This window comes from Podarcis filfolensis (genome assembly GCF_964270895.1).
Source record: "Podarcis filfolensis genome assembly, chromosome: 11".
Classification (NCBI taxonomy): domain Eukaryota; kingdom Metazoa; phylum Chordata; class Lepidosauria; order Squamata; family Lacertidae; genus Podarcis; species Podarcis filfolensis.
The window spans coordinates 51,939,015-51,955,050 of NC_139613.1; the positions used below are offsets into that span (position 1 = coordinate 51,939,015).

At 41.1% G+C, this 16,036-nt stretch overlaps 1 protein-coding gene across 4 annotated transcripts in view; it reads right to left on the reverse strand.

Moving 5' to 3' along the window:
• Positions 1 to 518: 518 nt before the first annotated feature.
• The window catches only part of SPIN1 (spindlin 1), a 32,791-nt gene continuing 17,273 nt past the window's right edge, over positions 519 to 16,036 (reverse strand). For 3 of the 4 annotated variants that reach the window (XM_083577156.1, XM_083577157.1, XM_083577158.1), the window contains exons 2-6: positions 15,811 to 16,026; positions 9,747 to 9,795; positions 6,615 to 6,868; positions 5,307 to 5,540; positions 519 to 4,072 (exon numbers count right to left, since the gene is read on the reverse strand). In XM_083577156.1, coding sequence (XP_083433282.1) covers positions 3,873 to 4,072; positions 5,307 to 5,540; positions 6,615 to 6,868; positions 9,747 to 9,795; positions 15,811 to 15,862 — 789 coding nt within the window. In that variant the 5' untranslated portion in view covers positions 15,863 to 16,026 and the 3' untranslated portion in view covers positions 519 to 3,872. Of the gene's footprint in view, positions 4,073 to 5,306; positions 5,541 to 6,614; positions 6,869 to 9,746; positions 9,796 to 13,340; positions 13,441 to 15,810; positions 16,027 to 16,036 lie in introns of all 4 variants that reach the window. The other variant, XM_083577159.1, reaches the window with a different exon arrangement.

Sequence of the window (16,036 nt, forward strand, 5' to 3'; positions counted from 1 at the left end):
AAATTGGATATATTTTGAATGTTGATGTTTTTGAAGGACCATGATTGATACATGGAAGTTGTATGCTATCAGTCATCACCATATTCAACAGTTTTCATATCAACACTTTTATCAGGCACTCAAAGCAAATATTGTAATATCTGATTTTGTTTTCAAGGCCACTACTTCTATATTCCAGATAAAGTGTATATACAGGGGACAATATACCAAAATATTTTGGGGGCTGCTTCACCTACTTACCTTACTTCCTTAGGTGTTGTCTTTTTGGGGGTTTTGGGTTGAAAGTACAATAAAGCTGTTTCAATGCCAAAGAATTCTATCCATTTTAAATGGATGATTTTAAAGTTACAATTCTTGGCCAAAAGTATTGCCCAGTAAGCACAGCTGCTTAGGCAAGTATATATCAGCATAAATGCTCATTGTTAAAATAATTTTAATTATAAAAATGGAAAAAATCCTATTCAGTTTTAAACACATCACTACATTTGCCTTATGAGAACAAGATTTACAGTCGTAAGTTGCACATAAAGGGTTTATTTTAAATGTTTTAAGGATAGAGTTACATCATAATTATAAAAATTACTTACAGAATTAAGTAACAGATTTAAAGTGTTTATACTTCTAAATGCAGAGAACAGGGAACTGTCTACATTGTTAAAAAATAAAAAAATGAAACCAAGCTCTAGAGATGAAGTCATTTACCTAATTTTAAAATGTGAACACGAAGACCTTTGAACTATACACATACCAAGAACCATCCAAATTGCACTAATGATGTAAAATACAAAAAAGCACAGCATTTCCAAGGAACCACAAATCATCGAAGCTTTTTCTCTTTTTTTGGGTTCTCTGAAATGGTTGCAATTAATGTATCTCTGGAGAAGCCTTTATTTTTCAAATGTACCAATTTAAGAAGGCTAAGCAATTTATTCAGTGAAAAAAAGGCATTTTCCATCATTGTTTGGGGAGGGGAGTGTCGTAATATGATTCTACTTCAACTTAATTTAGGATTTGGCACAAAAAAGCATACTGTTGAATTTTACTGGTTTTTTATTTCATTTTGAGCAAAGTACATGGTCCCTTCAAACGCTGCATGACACATACAACTGGAAAGTTACCTCCTGTTGGCACTATGTTTGCCTCACCAGTGCATTTATCCTACTAACCACCATTAAAAACAGCACAATAAGCAAATTCACAAAGAACACAAAATTTAAAAAAACCCAAAACTAAAAACCTAAACATTTTTTTAAACATGCAACTTTTAAGTTTGTTACATTGAACATTCTACCTTCTAAGCATGCAAAAAAGGGATGGTCTGCATTTTAAGTTTGTCTTTTTAAAATTGTACAGGGCAGCCTGACATCACGCGAAACACACAATATACAATACTACAGCAGGTAAATGGAGAGAAAGGCCAGTAACTTTTTATACACAGATCCATAGCTTGTGCCACCACAAGCCCCGTGATAACTCGGAAAATCATGTTGAACCCCTAAGAAAAGGAACCAACATTTAGTTACCAGGGTAACAAGCACTGCATGCAGATCTGAAACGTGAGCCTAAAACAAAGCCCAAAGCATATTGGCAGGGAGTAGAATCAAGTCTCAAGCCTCAAAAAAAAGAAAAAAGAGGTGGTTTAAGCTATCAAAAAAGCAGACAATGTGGACACTTTAAAAACCATAAAATTTACACAGAATATAGATCACTCTCAACTGGCAGAATGTGGTGTATTGCAGAAAACCTCCAATTGGAAGCTCTTTGAATGCAACATTTTCGGTCTACCTAATCCTCAGCATCCTCGAGGAACACCTTGGGTTCACCGTTAATGTAGCCCGCAATTCAAAGTACTATGTTTCGTGTATCTTGTGTGTGGGTTCAATACACTCACTCATTCTTGTGCCACAAATATCAACTTGGGCTCATGGAGCCAGGCTCAGCTTTTGAGATTTACATGCAGGACTCTAAAGAGTCAATAGAAAACATACAGATCTGCAGAATGAAGGAGGAAACAAAACAAAACAAAAACCACTGGGTTGCAAATCTGCTCACTTGGTTCAAGAACACAGGAACATTTATGACTCAGGTACTTAGGGCTTAAGGACTGCATTTGAGAAGCTCTTCATGGAAAAGACTACAGCCTGCCTTGGGGTTGCCCATGATGAAATACTGTACACAATGCAACAGCAGCAATGGGACAGGAAAAGTTTAAGATACTGTATTTATACGGTATTTATTACCATTAAAGAGCATTAATGAGGCACAAGCCTTAAGGCTACAATATGAAATCAGGCAAAATTAAAAAAAGGAAGTTTAAACCACATGGAGTTTAATATGTATACCCACACCAGAGGTAATTTGGACCTCAGAAGGCTGATCAGCAACACTCGTTTTTTTTTACCTTCTAGCTATATATAAACAATGGTGCTTGCTTCTCATTTACATGTGCAGACTGCAATGTCCTGCTTCAGCTTTGCTGCTGTTTGATATTTTTCCACTGATTACTTTAAAAAGCTGCCACACCAATCTACTACCTTACAAATTAAAAAAAGAAAAAAAAAGAAAGAATGGGGGGAGAGAGAGAGAGGAGAAGAAGAAGAAGAAGCAAATTTTGTGGCTGTGGGCTGCTTATTTACATCCACAATCTGCTGCAGATGACTGGACCATGGAGACCGCCTAGCTTTTGTCAGGCAGTACCCCACTAGTATGCAGAACCCCAGTGTCCTTTTAACGAAGTTCACGTTAAAACAGCATACTTCAAGCAAAATACAACGTACAGCACGAAAGGCGACAACAGGTTTGAGTCTGTATAATGTCTTGTCTGGGTAAACCCCAAGAAGAAAGGCCAGAAAGAGGGGTGAGGGGTGGGGAAGGTAGGTGCCTTCTTGAACAAAACACAGTAAAATGAGAAGGAATGCAGCAGATCAAAGTAGAAGGCAACAAATGATTCTCCTTCTCTGTAACACAAGCCTTTAATGTACGAGGACTCTTCTCTTGTGAGGTTTGTCTTTACACGTAACAGATTTAAGTCCACACACAAGAATCTAGGTTGCTAGTTTTGAAACTGAGACACCCAGTAGTTGCTGCGGAGAATTTAACATTAACATGGAGTTCTAGACTGCTAGGGCACCAAGCGCCTGGATTCTGCTAAAAGTTAACCAAAAAAAACCCCCTACGACATTGAGAACTGAAGGCATCCTTGCTTTGAATGTTTTGACCAGGTCCTACAGTTGCAAATATGGGCTCTTACTCTGCATTCAGCTGCATTACATGTATGCCACGTTCTATTTCCCTGCAACTAAAATGTACAAAATTCTCATGTGATAGTAGCTCAACAGTTAACCTGAACACAGTACACCGATGTTAAATTGGGTTAGGCACTCCTTAACACTGCTTTAAACATATTATAGTCGTCTTTGCCCAAACCCTGTGAAAACAAGGACTGCCAGACAAGAAAACTTAATACATACATGAAAGTAATAATATCAAGCTAGACTTGCATGTGGCAGTTGAATAGTTATGTGAGACGGTGAGGGAAAGTTATATTTGGGGGGTGGGGGGAAATCAGATTAATGATTATGTTGCTAGATCCACTTTACACAGCTTGAATTTGCAGCTGCCGATTTCTCTAACTTCATCCACATACCCACCAGAAGACTTCCTCCAAGAAAAGGAGTTCCCTTACACAAAATGTGTCATGTTCACATAAAAGTCTATTTGTATAGTTCACAATGGAATAGTTTTCCTGGCAGAGATTGTGGGCTCGCAGGGACATTTAAGCTTTCAAATAAACTGGAAAGCACTTAAGTCTTTGTGTCTACAAATTTTACATTGAAGTTCCACAAGTTTGGCAAAAGTTTGCATGGTGGTGTCTAAGATGTCTTCACCAAATCATAGACATAAATATGGAAATCATCGTCAAACTTGATGAAATAGACCGAGGGTTTGGCTTCCACCTGATGAATGACCATGCCAGTCCTTTTTGAGCCATCTTCTTTGGCATATTCCACTTGTTTCCCCACTAGGCTGTCCACAACTTCGCCAGGCTCCCGTTCTGCTGGAGGTGAATCATCTGTGAACACAGCGTTTGAGTTAAAATGCAGCAGGATTTTATAGAACAGATGCTCATAGTCAGCTCAACGAGTAATAGTTTACTAAGTGCTTCAGCAATTAAATGTTCATGGCAACGTATTTCTGATCACAATGGTTTTGTCTTCTAACCCAGGGAAAATAAACAACTGGATATACATAGATGATATTCCTCTTATCCAATTTGTCTCCATTTCACAGTAACCATCCTAAATACAGATTATGGTAAGGACAGACTGAATGATTGTTGCATAACCTAATTCCTGGAGGTTTATCAGCTGTTGGCTATACTGCTGATTTGACAACGTATCAACCTGTTCAGCTGAGTAGTTAAGCTGTACATTCAACCTGAATTAAAAGTTGGAATGTGAAAGCCATGCTGAAGTTTCTTTGCCTGTTCATTTATATTCGCTCTACAAAATGTTCCAAGTATCAGAATCCACAAAGTATTTTTTTAAAAAACGTTGTGGTTGGTGCTGTTAAGCATTACGGTATCAGTTAGAGTAACTCCCTAAGAATCTTATCTTCCTAGACTCCAAATAGTCAATTAAGGGAAAAAGTTAGTATGGTAAGCCTAGCATTTCTGGGCTCTCCTCCAAACCTCAATTACCTCAAATAGTACTTCTTTTGGCCTTACGCTCCTCAACAAAGGAGATCACTTTATAAATAACCCTTTAAAAGCGAGAAGAGGGAAGGGTGCCTTTTCCATCACCTCTTCCAAGTCGGACAAATTAGGCACCACAAAATACTCCTCTGAAGCCTGCAGAAAACCACTTCAGACATACTGTATATGCCAGTGGCTCCACAGAATTGAGGGTCAAACCCAACAGCTCACGATCAAATCCTGAACCATTTGTAAGAAATCATGAGAGGTGAGTGACCAGATTCTCATGTTGCGCCAAGCCAAACCATGACTTGGTGCAAACCTTCATCTTCCACAACGGATGATCCCACCTGTAGCATTCTTCCACCAATTCTGCTGCTATGCTCCCTGGGGCTAAGCCATGGTTTGGTTTAGTGTTAAAGCCAAACCATGGCTCATAGTTTGTCTCACTGCAAACTTCATTGTAGCTGAAGTTTTTTCTTGGTTTGTCTCACTTCAAACAACAAGTAGTAAACAGTGCTCCAATTCTTCTAAAAACTCTCAATGCTCAATGTCAGACATTTTAAACGTATTTTCTTTCTTTACATAGAGGATAAAATACTGGCCAACTTACTGGAATCAGGCATAATACGGAGATCACCTTCTTTATAGTCATCTAAGAGCTGGTACATGTACAAGACAGGATCCTTCTCATAGGTAATATAAAACCATGTGTTCATAATTGGTGCCCGAGCCAAGACCATTCCCCTCCACTCATCTTTTGAACCATCTTCGGTTTCAAACATATGCTCCACTGCTTTGCCAATCATTGTGTCTGCCAGGTGGGCATCACTGATTCGAGATGAAGCTGGAAGAGAAACATCAATATCTGATTAACATTCTGGTAGAAGCATGGCTACTACATCTTAAAGGAGGCCAGGAAAATAGTGTGCCTAATTGCAAGACTAAAGGTATTGCCCTGAATTCAAAGCTACATCATTCTTCTGGTTTAATCCACACTGTGGTATAGGTTTTTTTTCTATCCATGACTACATACTGAACAATTTCTAACCATGGCATCCATATGTCCCCCTATTTCAGCCATTATCCTTTGGAAGCTAAATTCTAATTAGACACACCAAAGTTAACTCAGGCACCATGCACTGAATAAGCCTGTTTTTCATGCTTTTTATGAAGTGGTCTCTAGTCATGATAAAATTGATAATCTTTAAGGTGTCCTAATGATCTCTGTTGTTGTTTTTAAGAGATAACGAGAGATTGGCCAAAGTCCCTTTACTGAATTTTTAACATTATGGGAAACATGGATACCATTGTTCTAGTTCTAAGATACTTACTGCTAACTAAGAGAGGCAAATGTTAGAAATGTGACAACATGGTATTTTATTAAAATGGAAAATACATGCATAAGCCCTAGGGAGCACTGACAGTGGCTCACTGGAATTTATTTATTTGCAAAGTAGGTTAGGCTTAGAGGTCGTGACTGGCCCAAGGTCACCCAGTGAGCTTCATGGCCAAGTGGGGATTTTAACCCTGGTTCCCCGGGTCCTATCTCTAACCACACCACCGCACTGAATCCTGGTCCCAGTACTCATTATTTTAAAAGGTTGAATAAATATTATATTAACTGAGATCATTAGACAGAAATAGCCATTACTGGTGGTGAAGGGGGAAAAAGAGCACATCACTTCTAACCATCTTCTGGATATTAGTCAAAACCTTCCTTTTAGGTTGTAGCTTGTATTGGCTTTAATCCACTGATGTAATGCTGTTCTCCATGGTTCTTTTGGGGTTTTAAAATATTTTTGAATTTGATTAATTTTAAATTCATTGTGAGCTATCTTGAGTTTTTTTATTGGAATGAAAGTTGGGGTATATGGGACTTAAATAACACACACAAATTCAGCCCCATCGAGACACTTACCAACTCTATCTGGAAGCACTTCGAGTGCTGAAACCCTTTCGTCTTTGTGCAGTTCAAGTCCATAGACACAATCAAATCCATCATATTTGATAAGGTAGAGGGAGGGATTTACAGGAACCTGGTCTAGGACAGTGCCTTTCCATTGTGTCACGGGTCCACTCCCTTCTTTCCATCCATGCTGTATTCTGCAGCCTACAATATTTCTTCTAGGTTGCGACATTGGTTTGCTTGGTCCCACGTTGTTTCGATGCTTTCTGTGTTTATAGATACACAAACATAACTATTAAAGCATTAAATAGTTTATAAAACGAAGCACCTCAAAATAGAGTACATTTTAAGCCATATGCAAGCTTATTTTCAGGACGTGCCCAGGCATGCTTGACCTCCCCTTCAGAATTGTGGCATCCTAAGTGAATGATATTGCTGCCCCCTCTCCTACCTGATGTTTCCAGACACAGCCATGTTTCGTATTTCCAAAATTGGTCCAGAACCCACAGCAGCAACAGCGGATCTGGGTGCAGTCCATGAATACTTCCGTTCTAACTAAGAGCTATAGTTTAGCCAAAGAAACCAGGGCAATGGCGCCACAAATGTGGAATTTGATTGCCACTCCTCAATACTTTTAAGACCCATCTTTTCACTGAGACCTGTAGAAGTTAACTGTGACCTGGATTGTAGAACTGGAACTGTAATCGTTAGCATTTTGCTGGCTACTACATTGTTTATGTTAGCTTTTGATAAATGTTTTGAAGGAAATTTATGTTTAAGTGCTTTAATAATATAGTTTGATATGTACATGCTGATATAGTGTTTATAAATCACTTTGGAGACATATTTTGCCTGAAAAGTAGTCTAAGTCAAACACATATATGGCAGCTTATTTCTTAACATGCACTCATTTTCAAATTGTGTTTTTGCTCACCAGTGCCTACACAGCTGCAAATGCTCAAAACTTTGTCGTAGGCCTTACCAATTAATGAATGTGTACATATCTGTCTGTATATTCTCTGAAACCTTTCAGAAAGGTTTTTCCTATTTTGATTTGCTGTTTTGTAGTTTATGAAAATGTTTATTTTTGTACTGGTAGTCTTAAACTGCTAATAAGTTATGTGAGAAAGTATTCTCTTTCTAGTAGAGTCTGTACTCTTCGCTATCCCAAAAGCTGTAGCACAGATCTTTCCAAACTGTGTGTCGCGACACATTAGTGTGTTGGCTGCAGTGTGTAGGTGTGTCGGGTGAATGCTCCCCGCGCTCCTCCCAGGGCTAGAAAGGGGCTAATTTAACCTCCGGTTTGCTAGTAAAACTGAACTGATGTCGTGAAACGATCCATGTCTAAAGAGTGTGTTACCAACATGAAAAGTTTGGAAAGCTCTGCTGTAGCATAACCCTTCTTTTACCCACCTGGTGACAAGGTGGTGTGACCCAAGGTGGCATAGAGCTGCTTTGCCTCATGCAAGTGAGCTTCTCCCTCCCCAGTTTTTGGCAGCATCTCCCAAAAGATTTCTCCCTTACACTGGGGAACCATCTGGAGCAGCCGTTATGCTTGTGTGGCAGCAGCCAGGGGTATTGAAGGAATTGGCCACCCTAGTGTGCCTGAATGGAGGTCCTTTCTACAAGCATATGGGACTTGAGATCCAAGCCACAGAGAAACAAAGAGCTACTAAAGGCAAGTTTCATTGTGAAATGCTTGATAACCGACGAAGCCCTAACTAATCAGACAAGTCCTAAGGCCAAGTTTATACGGGAGTATGGAAAATTTCGATCATGCTGCTTCTTTTTAGTTCTACTAAATTCCAAAATATTTCTACTGCACTTCATGGGATTTTATATTGTATTTCAAACGTGAACTAATTGTTTATTTATTTAATTAACACGCCACCCTTCATTCAAGGATCACAGGGAAGTTTACAATACAAAAACACAAAAATACATTAACATAGTAACAAACAAAAACAGTACCACCACCAACCCCGGTTTAAAAGGCTATGGAGAAGAGTAACGTTTTTCACCTGGCGCCTAAAGATCTGCATTGAAGGCATGAGGTGAACCTCCCTGTGGAAAGCATTACACAAACGGGGAGCCACCGAAGGCCCGTCATCATGTTGCTGCCCAGCACATCTCTTGTGGAAGGGCACATGAAGAAGGGCCTCAGCTAATGATCGCAGGGTCCATGTCAGTCCATATGAGAGGTGGTCCTTGAAGTACTGCAGTCTTGAGCCGTTTACGACTTTAGAGCTCAAAACCAGCACTTTGAATTGGGCCCAGAAACTAATCTGCAACCAGTGCAGGACTGGGTGAGGATTGGTGTTATACGCTTAAACCAGCTTTTCTCAACCTTGGGTCCCCAGATGTTCTTGGCCTACAACTCCCATCATCCCTGACCACTGGTCCTGTGAGCTAGGGACCCATCTGGGGACCCAAGGTTGAGAACCACTGGCTTAAACTGTCTTGCCCTGGTAAGCATCCTGATTGACAAATTCTGTACCAGCTGAAGTTTCCGAACCATCGTCAGAGACAGCCCCACATATAATACTTTGCAGTAAACTAACCTAGAGGTTACCAAAGCATAGACAACAGAAGCTGTAAATTAGAATTAACAGGGCCCTCTATCTCTGTCTCTTTCTCGACAGAACTCATCATGCAGGGTGACCAAAGCAGTTTCTGGGCCAAAACCCAGACTGAAATGGATCTAGAAAATGGGTTTCCTCCAGCAGCACCTGGATCTGGTCTAGGACCACCCGCTCTCACTGGTGTGTATTTTCACAAGTGAAACAAACTGCAGCTTACAGAGTCTAGATTTGAATGGCAACATCTCATTTGAGTGAGGACTCTGCAAGCTCAAGCTGATACACTGTTATCAGTTGGTATCAGATAATTTTTTTGTTCTGGAGCCCAAGGAAAGTTCTACAGGTGTCCTTGGTTTCTGAAATTCCATTTGTTACTTTCAAGACCTCTGACTTTGTACAGAAACAGTTACTGAGTGCTGCAACCCCATTGACCTTCACTGGAACTTCTGGAACAGAAAATCCACACAGCTGATGTAACAAAATGCCTTTGTAAAGTGGACACAAAAATACAGTCCTCACAGAAAGCTGCCAGGCGTGGGATTTTAAGAATTACCAAGCTACTTACTTGTGGGAAGCTCTCTTCTTCATCACGCTGGCAGACACACCTGCATGCCCTACAAGGAAGATGTCAACAGTGACTAAGTCACCAGGAACAGGTTTTAACCTCACAGGCTTAATTGTTATTTCATGCAGCATTTGTTTACTGTATTGACATTCACTTTAACACAGCACATGGACCAAATCTACTAAAAACGCTAACAGAAATGAATTGCACCCACACTGTTCATGCCACAGATGGGAAGCCTCCAGGGCAAATTAGACCTGCCATGCCTCTTAAATCTGGCCCAGAAGCCCATTTCCCCCGATAAAGCCCACCTTATTTTTAGGATTGCAAATTGTTCTAAACTATTTTTAACGCTTTATTTTAATTTTGCATCCCAATCTGGGACCTTAGGATGAAGAGGGGTGGGGTTTGTCAATAAACAAGTCCAATAACTAATGACAACAACCTGTTGCTCATCTGATGTGGTGACATCAGGTATGGGACAGGTGAAAGCCACAGCCGCAAAGGAAGAATCAGGAGCCTTATTGTATGCTACTGTATGGTTACTTTGTGAGCACAGCTCGCATTCAGTGCTGTGCAAATTTGGCAGAGAAGGCAAGCAAGCTGCACTTATATCCACTCAAAAGCTCCTGAGTGGATATGACCCTGGCAGAAAGCAGTGCGACCAGCATTTGGTGCCAAATTTAAATAGCCCTGAATGCACACTGTGCTTGCAAACCACAACGCATCCTTTGCAAGCACTACTTATATTTGGCATCAAATGCAAGCTGTGCTGCTTTTCTGCCAGGGCTTTTTGTCCACTTGAGACTTGCTGAGTAGATCCAAGCGCAGCTTGCATTTGGTGCCAAATTTAAGCAGCAGTGCTTCAGCTGGGATTGGATTCACGTGACAGCATGGGAGGTCAGCTGATGGGCCGGTGTGCAGCCCTCCAGCCAAAATTGCTGCTCTGCCCACTTTATGTCGTCATAGGTAAGTGCTTAATGTCACCAAAACCAAGCTCAGTCACCTTAGGTCGGGGTAGTCAACTTTTTTATACCTACCACCCACTAATGCATCTTCCTTGATGGTAAAATTTCCTTACCATCCACCAGTGCTTGATGGAAGGATTCAGCTTGTGCCATAGAACCCCCTAGTGCTCACCTAGAATCCTGAAACACCCATTAATGGGTGGTAGGGACCAATTTGACAACCCCTGCCTTAGGTGTTCAATTACTGAGTTAGGCTGGCCTGGGGTACAGAAGCAGAAGAGAGATGCTGAGTGTGGTACAGACCATTCTTATCAGATTTATTACCCATCAGCAGGTCCCAGGGTAGGTTACAACAACATAAAAATCAAAATTAAAAACAGTTAGAATGCACCATTTCTTTCATACATTGCACGATATAGAGAAAAATGCCAAACCTTGTTTATCACAGTTTCACATTCATCTGGCCACTGAGATAAGAACCGAAAACCCTCAGATATAGATCATATGTCACCCAATTATTAGTGTGCAAAGAAAGTGTGCATCAGGCCTTGCTTCTGTACAATTTATTGAGACCATCAATATGCTTTGGAACTTCAAGCATACTTAGAACTAATACACTAGGAGACTCTTGACAAGGTGCCTTTCTTGCGCAGTAGCTTTTCCACCATTTCCCAGTTTTGTTAAGCATATTGCCCAAAGCCTGGCTATCAAAGGCAACACACACAGATGTCTTGAGTTGCCCCGAGGTCAACAGTGTGAAATCAATAAGGGAATACTGACTTTCTGCCTAGTATCTTAGGGTTTTGGGGGGAACTGGCACACAGCCTGTCAGTGAAAATTTTCTAATTTTGGCTTCTTTTCTATACAGTGGTACCTTGTGTTACAGATGGGATCCGTTCCAGAGGCCCGTCTGTAACGTGAAACGCCCACAACTCGAAGTGATGCGTCTGTGCAGGTGTGCAGCGCAATTTCGCGCTTCTGCACATGTGCAAAGCGTGTTATAGTGCGTCTGCGCATGTGTGAGCACCGAAACCTGGAAGTAACCCATTCTAGTACTTCCGGGTTGCCGCGGGATGCAAGACGAAAACACGCAACCTGAAGCGGACGTAACATGAGGTATGACTGTAACTGCTACTTGTTGATCCTTGTCTGTTTTGTTTTTTTGAGCGAGGGAAATCCTCATACGCTGAACTATTGCAGTTCTGAGAGATGATATGCATATGTTTTGATATGCAAGTAGTCTTTATTATATCAACTTCCCAACTTTCTGCACACAGCTCCCAAGGATAGTAAGAATATTTTTTTTTAAAAAAGTCATTCTCTAATATTCAGAAATCTAAAAACTGCAGATAAAGCCAATCATGAGCACCTGAAGGCATTAATAAATAAATGATGAATGATAATATTAAGATGAACCCAGAAAATAAATAAACTTGAAGGCTTTGTGAGAGTGGGAGGGTAACAGACCTGCACTCTGGGTACACTGTGCTAAGACCTTTACCCAAAAGTTATTCTTACTTGAGAGTAGAAATAATGCCCTGCAGGGATATAGCGGCATCAAAACTTATTTGTGGTAAAACCCAGAGGAAGATTATTTTAGTTAAAAACTGAAGATCCTATTACAAAGAGGGTGATCACAAATCTTCATCTGAACAAGTTACCATATTTTTCGTCCCACAGGACACTCTGTCCCATAGGACGCACCTAGTTTTTTTGGGGGGAAATAAAGGGAAAAAAAATTCCCTTTATTTCCCCCCCAAAAGCAGGTCGGGGAAACCAAACCAGGTCGAGGAACAGCGGGATGGCGGCGCTGCGCTTCCCTGCTGTCCCCTGAGCTTGTGGGGCTGGCCGATGTCTGCCCGGCGCGAGGGGTGCTCTGCTTCAGGGTGCCCCGCCCGCTGGGCGGCCGGCTGCTATCCGCAGCATGGGGAGCCCTGCGGGGAACTCCCGCAGGGCTGCCTAGGCTGCGGATGTGTTCCCGAAGCACCGGGCGCTCTGCTTTCAGGGTGCCCGACGCTCCGGGAAGCAGGCTGCTATCCACAGCCTAGACATCCCTGCAGGATCTCCCGCAGGGCTGCCTAGGCTGCGGATGCGTTCCCGAAGCGCCGGGTGCTCTGCTTTAAGCGCGCCCGGCACTCCAGGAAGCAGGCTACTATCCGCAGCCTAGACAGCCCTGCGGGAACTCCCGCAGGGCTGCCTAGGCTGCGGATGTCTTCCTGAAGCCTGGAGAGCGAGAGGGGTCGGTGCGCACGGACCCCTCTCGCTCTCCACGCTTCAGCGAAAGCCTGCATTCGCCCCATAGGACGCACCCAGATTTCCCCTTCATTTTTGGAGGGGGAAAAGTGCGTCCTATAGGGCGAAAAATACGGCAATTAGTTCAGTGCTCCAGATGGAGCAGAAATCTTAGGTATTATCTCTGACTTGTAATAGTTTTTCAGTATTAACGAAGCATACAACAGCATCAAGGCTAGTGTTGTGACGGACCCAGAACTTCTAGAAAAGTGCTGATGACGCTCATGATCTGTGCAAACAGATGCCTTGACATTAAATTCTCACAGTATTCTTTTCAACACAAGACACTTATCTATGCTTTACGGATGGCAAAGTTTCAGACTACAGCGCTCACCCTAGGTTGTGGAGTAGGAGTGGATATCAACTCAGATTTCCAACCTTGAGAATCAGCAAGCTGTTTTTCCTGTTGACTTATTAGAACTGAAGACTAGCAGCTGAATTAATGCACAAGATAGCAAGATGTTAAATTACATACAGATGAGGAAATCTTATTCATGTAGGAGGAATTTCCACTGTTGCAATTAAATTTGTTTGGCAACACAGGGGCTTCTCTTCACTATGTTTTGAAAGGGTCCAAATAATTGGGACATACCCCAATATAAACCGAGGGAACCAAATTAATGCAATGTTCATCCTCACATATACCTAGGCCTATTTCAGTTCTACTTTGATAGAAGCTTTAGCAGAAGCATTTTCATATTAAGTACCGTATTTTTTCGCTCCATAAGACACACTTTTTTCCTCCTAAAAAGTAAGGGGAAATGTGTGTGCGTCTTATGGAGCGAGTGCCGCTGCGCAGAGAGGGAGAGCTGTGTAGTGCCCCTTCAGCGAGGCAGGAAGAGAAACGGAGCCCCTTCAATTTCTCCTCCCGCTTCGCTGGAGAGGTCCTGCGCAGCGCCCCTTCAGCGAAGCAGGAGGAGAAATGGAAGGGGCTCCGTTCCTCCTCCCGCTTCGCTGGAGAGGTGCTGCGCAGAGATGGAGAGTTTTTTTTTCTTGTTTTCCTCCTCTAAAAACTAGGTGTGTCTTATGGCCGGGTGCATCTTATAGAGCGAAAAATACGGTAGTTTCTGGAAAATTAGAATACACAAGCATACATTCACTCCTCCCAGTTCACAACCCACCCACCCCAAAGCACCCACTTTAAATGCCAGCACATCACTAAAAGCTCCTTTGGTATATATGCTTACCATGTGTGCAACTTCCCCAACTTAAATTTGGTATGTAAAGGCGAAGCAATATTGTATATTTGCCTTAACTTAACAAATATAGTAAATTTTAGAATTACTACTTTAATTCTGCATAAAGCAGTACTCTGATTCAGTTATTAGGAATGTTTTATGTCAGCTACAACCAAAACAGCAGATGAACTGCCAAAGCACTCTAGTTAGCCTAAATTAATGCTGGACCAGTTTTTTTGATAGATGAAGTAGCTAGTCTGGTAAGTTCCACCACCAGGGTGGATTTGATTTAAATCAAATCGATTTAAATCACTAGTCAGTAAGACTTGATTTAAATCATTTTTTACAGAAAGACTCATTCTTGCTGGTATCATCTTATTATTGACAACCAGAGGGCGGTTTCATTTTTGGAATAATAAATTTTCAGAGTAGTTTTTACAGTTATATCAAAAATTGCTGATTTGGTTATACTATTAGAAATACATAGACAGATAATTATGAAATTATGGTGAGGTTTAATAAGTTAACTGTTTATAGTTGGACAGCTTTTCTGCTGTACTTTATTGGAAGGAGAAGAATAATCATTTCCTTAATAACAATTTATTTAACTAAAACAATAACATATGCAATAATGTATCCATGTTTGTTAACTGATGTGGTTAAACATTTTCTTAAAAATAAAACAAAACACCAGACTGAGTTTTAGCACACCTGAAAAACTTAAAATCCTTATTTCCTGATGAATAACCTTTGTACTATAGCGTAACTTAAATACAAAATCTTACTAGTAAGATTTTTCCTCCAAAAACATTTTATTTTAAAAATCCAATTTAAATTTAAAAAATTCAATTTTTTAAATATTTTTTTTTAATCATTGCTTTTTATACACCTTGTCCACTACTAATGCAAATATGCAGCTTTTACAGAGTTTAGAATACTGGGCAGAATCTAATGTTGTGAAAGCAGTAACAGACTTTGCTTCCTCAACTTCCCCCCTGTGACACTGCACATGTCCCAAAAACCTGCTCCAGAGGCTCCTTCAACCTTCTGGAGCAATTCTGAGGGCACACAGAGGGGAGAAGAGGAAACTGGAGTCCTGTTGCATGAGCAAAGTCCACTCTGCTCATGCACAGGCAGCACTGAATACAACAAAGTATATTTTTTATTTATTTTTACCTAGACCACTGTGGGCAAGCCCCGTCATGCTCTCATCTATGAAAACCACATTTGAGGCTCTGTATAATAAATATCAGACTTGCCATACCAGAGTAGTTCAGTTTGGAGAGTAGCAAACACATTGAAAACAGGTGTATGCTAGTATTACAGAAATAATATTACCTATGCCTGGTGGTTAAGTGGACTTGCAATTGCAATTCCATCAACTGACCCCCATCCCAATCAGAATGCCCAACATCCACAAGCTGGATGGCACAAGCACATAATGGCCTGGTGTCTGTAGACCAAATATATGAATGTGCCAATCCTGTGCAGGTTGGCTTCTATGCACATGGACTTCCAAAAGAGGTGTGTCTGATATGCCAAAGGACTGGGATTTTTTTAAAAAAGGGATCTGCAGTCACCAAGATTTCTTATCCACCTGTGGGATGTGTTAGAGACATTACTTACCTGGATCAGCTCTGGACCGCTGACCTGGTGCCTTTCCAAATGGGGTCTTCATTCATCTGTATTTAAGTGAGCAGCAAAGCTGCTGAACTAGGGTGAAAATCCAGTTCTGAGTGGTGTTGTGAAGTCCTCCTCCGTCTTGAAACAGTAACTATAATAATCCAAATATGAAGTATATTTTCCCACAAGTGTAACAGATGCTCCTTCAATTATAATACTCTGCAAGAGA